Source organism: Sardina pilchardus, chromosome 14 (assembly GCF_963854185.1).
Source record: "Sardina pilchardus chromosome 14, fSarPil1.1, whole genome shotgun sequence".
Classification (NCBI taxonomy): domain Eukaryota; kingdom Metazoa; phylum Chordata; class Actinopteri; order Clupeiformes; family Clupeidae; genus Sardina; species Sardina pilchardus.
This window is the reverse complement of record NC_085007.1, coordinates 1,245,478-1,250,477: the sequence shown is the minus strand read 5'-3', so window position 1 is coordinate 1,250,477 and position 5,000 is coordinate 1,245,478. Positions and strand designations below refer to the sequence as shown.

The following is a 5,000-nucleotide window of genomic DNA, read 5'->3' as shown; positions in this document are numbered from 1 at the left end:
TAGTGGTCTATCTGTACTGGTCTATAGTGGTCTATCTGTACTGGTCTATAGTGGTCTACCTGTACTGGTCTATAGTGGTCTATCTGTACTGGTCTATAGTGGTCTATCTGTACTGGTCTATAGTGGTCTATCTGTACTGGTCTATAGTGGTCTATCTGTACTGGTTTATAGTGGTCTATCTGTACTGGTCTATAGTGGTCTACCTGTACTGGTTTATAGTGGTCTATCTGTACTGGTCTATAGTGGTCTATCTGTACTGGTCTATAGTGGTCTATCTGTACTGGTCTATAGTGGTCTATCTGTACTGGTTTATAGTGGTCTATCTGTACTGGTCTATAGTGGTATATCTGTACTGGTCTATAGTGGTATATCTGTACTGGTCTATAGTGGTCTATCTGTACTGGTCTATAGTGGTCTATCTGTACTGGTCTATAGTGGTCTATCTGTACTGGTTTATAGTGGTATATCTGTACTGGTTTATAGTGGTCTATCTGTACTGGTCTATAGTGGTCTATCTGTACTGGTCTATAGTGGTCTAGTAGTGCTGGCCTGTTCTACTGGCCTGTACTACGTGCCGAGTGTTTGATCCCAGTGAAACGAGACCTCTGGGAGCCCCAGACTCTTGTATTGGCAGGCGAGTATCTCAGTGTTTCACTGTTGGGTAACACACTCTCAGACCGGTGCACATGCCCAGACAGACACACACACACACACACACACTCACATACACACACACACACGCACGCACACATGTACATAAACATTCACTCACTGACTCTCACTCACTCACTTACTCACTACTCTCACACACACACAGACACAGATGGGTCTGTTTTTCAGAGTGAGCTTGGACACAGATAGCAAACTGGGCTGGACACACATACACACACATACAAACACAGACGCATAGACACACAGACACAGGCACACACACACTCTCTCTCTCTCACACACACACACACACAGACACATAGACAAACTTGCACACAAACACAGACATACATGCACACACACACACACACACACACACACACCCACACACACACACACACACACACACACACACACACACACACACAAGGCTTGGACACGGATAGGGATCAGGGCTGGATGGGACTGAAGCACCTGGCAAACGCAGGTCTGATGCTGAGTTGAGACAGCAACCATAAACACACACACACACACACACACAAATGCATGCACACACACTTGTGCACACACACACACACACACACACACACACACACACACACACACACACACACACACACACACAGAGACACACACACACACACACACACACACACACACACACACACACACACAGCGCATGCACACACGCACACACACATGCACACACACATTGATATGTGTTCAGGAAAATATGTAGACACACACACACACACACACACACACACACACACACACATCCAAAGACACGCACATTCATATGTGTTCAGGAAAACATGTGAGCTGGCCTGTGGCCTGTACAAGGTGTGTTGAGGTGCCCTCTCCGATCCCCTGAAGGCCGTCTCCTGCGCACACACACAACTTTAGATACACACAACCACTCCATCACCTGCGCACACACACAGCTTTAAATACACACAACCACTCCATCACCTGCGCACACACACAGCTTTAAATACACACAACCACTCCATCACCTGCATACACACACACTTTAAATTCACACAACCACTCCATCACCTGCATACACACACAACTTTAAATACACACAACCACTCCATCACCTGCATACACACACAACTTTAGATACACACAACCACTCCATCACCTGCATACACACACAACTTTAGATACACACAACCACTCCATCACCTGCATACACACACACTTTAAATTCACACAACCACTCCATCACCTGCATACACACACACTTTAAATTCACACAACCACTCCATCACCTGCATACACACACAACTTTAAACACACACAACCACTCCATCACCTGCATACACAAACAACTTTAGATACACACAACCACTCCATCACCTGCATACACACACAACTTTAAATTCACACAACCACTCCATCACCTGCATACACACACAACTTTAAATACAGCTTTAAAAACCCTGGATGTGGAGCCCGGAGTTTGTGTGTGTGTGTGTGTGTGTGTGTGTGTGTGTGTGATTCCTCTGGAGGACAGTTAAGTGAGAACTTAGAGAACTCGCAGGCATCCAGGAAGACACTCAAGAGGTTCATTAAAGTTTGTGGAGCAGACGCCGGCCTCGTGGGGAGCCATAAACGCATGTCCTTACTGACGCATAATCTATATTTACGTGTGGCTCTGACGTGTGTGTGTGTGTGTGTGTGTGTGTGCGCGCGCGCATCTATTTAATGTGTTAGAAAGGGAAGGACGCTAACATATTTGTTTTTCTCTCTCTCTCGTTCTTTCTCCAGCCGTTCATGGGCGATAACTACTGTGACGCCATCAACAACAGAGCCTTCTGCAACTACGACGGAGGGGACTGCTGCCAATCCACCGTCAAGACCAAGAAGGTACGGTTCCTGCTCTCACTAGTACGGTTCCTGCTCTCACTGGCACCTGAACTCTGCTCCCTCTAGTTCCTGAGCTCTTTTTACTCCCTCTAGTTCCTGAGTTCCTGAGTTCCTTCACTCACTAGTTCCTGAGTTCCTTCACTCGCTAGTTCCTGAGTTTTATACTTGCTCTAGAGGAATGTTTTATTAAGTACCTCCGGGTAAGGGGTGGTCTACAGGGCCAAAGCCATCGATATCTCAAAGTTGCGACAGCCGTTGACTTCCATGTTAAAGCCAGATTAGAGCGCTCACGTGGTTAGTGGGTAGCCTCAGTAGTTCCCTTGGTCCCTGGTTTACTACGGGATTGACAGCAGCGATCGCATTAATACTTACGGTAAATACTCAATGAAAATTACTATAAACTGCATTTCCACATACTGTACATATATTACTCAATGAAAATGCATTATTATGCTCACGACCATACGTCATGTAGAAAAGTCTTATTATAACACCTGACATATTCATTCATTATCAATGGAATAGTTCCTTTCAACGACCATGACATACCGGATGTGCCGCCATTGTTTGTACACGGGAGTCAATGGTAGTGTCGCAACTTTGAGATATCGATGGCTTTGAACAGGGCTATTAACTCATTGGTCTGTGACCATCGTGTCATTATGTGTGCGGGAGGAGAAGAGTGTGTTTATGGAGGTGTTGCTGAGTAGTTGTGCTCTTTTGTGATTGGCTGTTTGTCTTTTCAATGGATCCTGAGCAAAGAGCAGTGGAAGCGCTCTGTTGGTGTGTGGGGAGTCGTTGGTTAAAGTGTTCAGTTGGTTCAGGAGCTCTGTTGGTGTGTGGAGAGTCGTTGGTTAAAGTGCTCAGTTGGTTCAGGAGCTCTGTTGGTGTGTGGAGAGTCGTTGGTTAAAGTGTTCAGTTGGTTCAGGAGCTCTGCTGGTGAGTGTGGAGAGTCGTTGGTTAAAGTGCTCAGTTGGTTCAGGAGGTCTGCTGATATGTGGAGAGTCGTTGGTTAAAGTGTTCAGTTGGTTCAAGAGGTCTGCTGATATGTGGAGAGTCGTTGGTTAAAGTGTTCAGTTGGTACAGGAGCTCTGGTGGTGAGTGGAGAGTCGTTGGTTAAAGTGCTCAGTTGGTTCAGGAGCTCTGCTGATATGTGGAGAGTCGTTGGTTAAAGTGTTCAGTTGGTACAGGAGCTCTGTTGGCCTGGTGATGTCCCTTCTCTTTAACCTCCGTTAAATGAACGAGGATGAAAACGAGGATCTAGGCCAGCCCGCTGAGATTAACACACACACACACACACACACACACACACACACACACACACACACACACACACATGCACACACACACACACGTTAACTCAAGGAGCCATCTGAGGAATAATACTTATAGTAAAAAGACCAGCATGCACGTCTGGTGTTTGAGCCAGAGGCAACTTGCTTGTTGAGCAATTACACAGCTCTTCAGCTAAACCACCTGTCCTCAGGTAAACCACCTGTCCTCAGGTAACCACCTATCCTCAGCTAAACCACCTGTCTTCAGCTAAACCACCTATCCTCAGCTAAACCACCTGTCTTCAGCTAAACACCTGTCCTCAGGTAAACCACCTGTCTTCAGCTAAACCACCTGTCCTCAGGTAAAACCACCTGTCTTCAGCTAAACCACCTGTCCCTCAGGTAAACCACCTGTCTTCAGCTAAACCACCTGTCTTCAGCTAAACCACCTGTCCTCAGGTAAACCACATGTCCTCATGTAAACCACCCTGTCCTCAGCTAAACCACCTGTCCTCAGGTAAACCACTGGCCCTTCAAGTAAGCTTCCCTGTGCATCAGGAAGTCTCCCCGCCAGCCCGCTAAACCCTTTATAGAGGATATAGATGACACTGTACATACAGTACACACACACACACACACACACACACACACACAGACACAAGCAGTCCACAAACACACACACACACACACACACACACACACACCACACACACACACACACAGACACAAGCAGTCCACAAACACACACACACACACACACACATATTGAATACCTAGAATTCACCTAGAATGGTGACTTTATTATACAGTTGTTTGACCCCCACTTATGTCCACTGAGCAGCTGAGAGCTCAGCGACAGTCTGGTCAGTGCTCGGTCAGTGTGTGTGGTGTGGAGGGAAACTGTAATGTTTGTGTGTGTGTGTGTGTGTGTGTGTGTGTAAGTTTGTGTTTCATGGAGGGAAACCTTGATGTTTGTATGTGTGTTATCAGTGGAGGGAAACCGTAGTGTGTGTGTGTGTGTGTGTGTGTGTGTGTGTGTGGTCTTGTGTGTGTGTGTGTGTGTGTGTGTGTGTGTGTGTGTGTGTGTGTGTGTGTGTGTGTGTGTGTGTGTGTGTGTGTGTGTGTGTGTGTGTGTTTGTGTGTGTGGCTGGCGACCGTGCCTCAGTGTTCCAGGGATTGACTCATCAGATCAGGCTGAAG

The 5,000-nt window shown here is 46.7% G+C and overlaps 1 protein-coding gene across 1 annotated transcript in view; it reads left to right on the top strand.

The window, feature by feature from the left end:
• Positions 1-5,000, top strand: part of LOC134101193 (pappalysin-1-like) — a gene marked incomplete at its 5' end in the record, with an annotated part of 50,378 nt that overhangs the window by 14,791 nt on the left and 30,587 nt on the right. Inside the window, 1 exon segment of the mRNA XM_062554791.1 lies at positions 2,428-2,526. Coding sequence (XP_062410775.1) covers positions 2,428-2,526 — 99 coding nt within the window.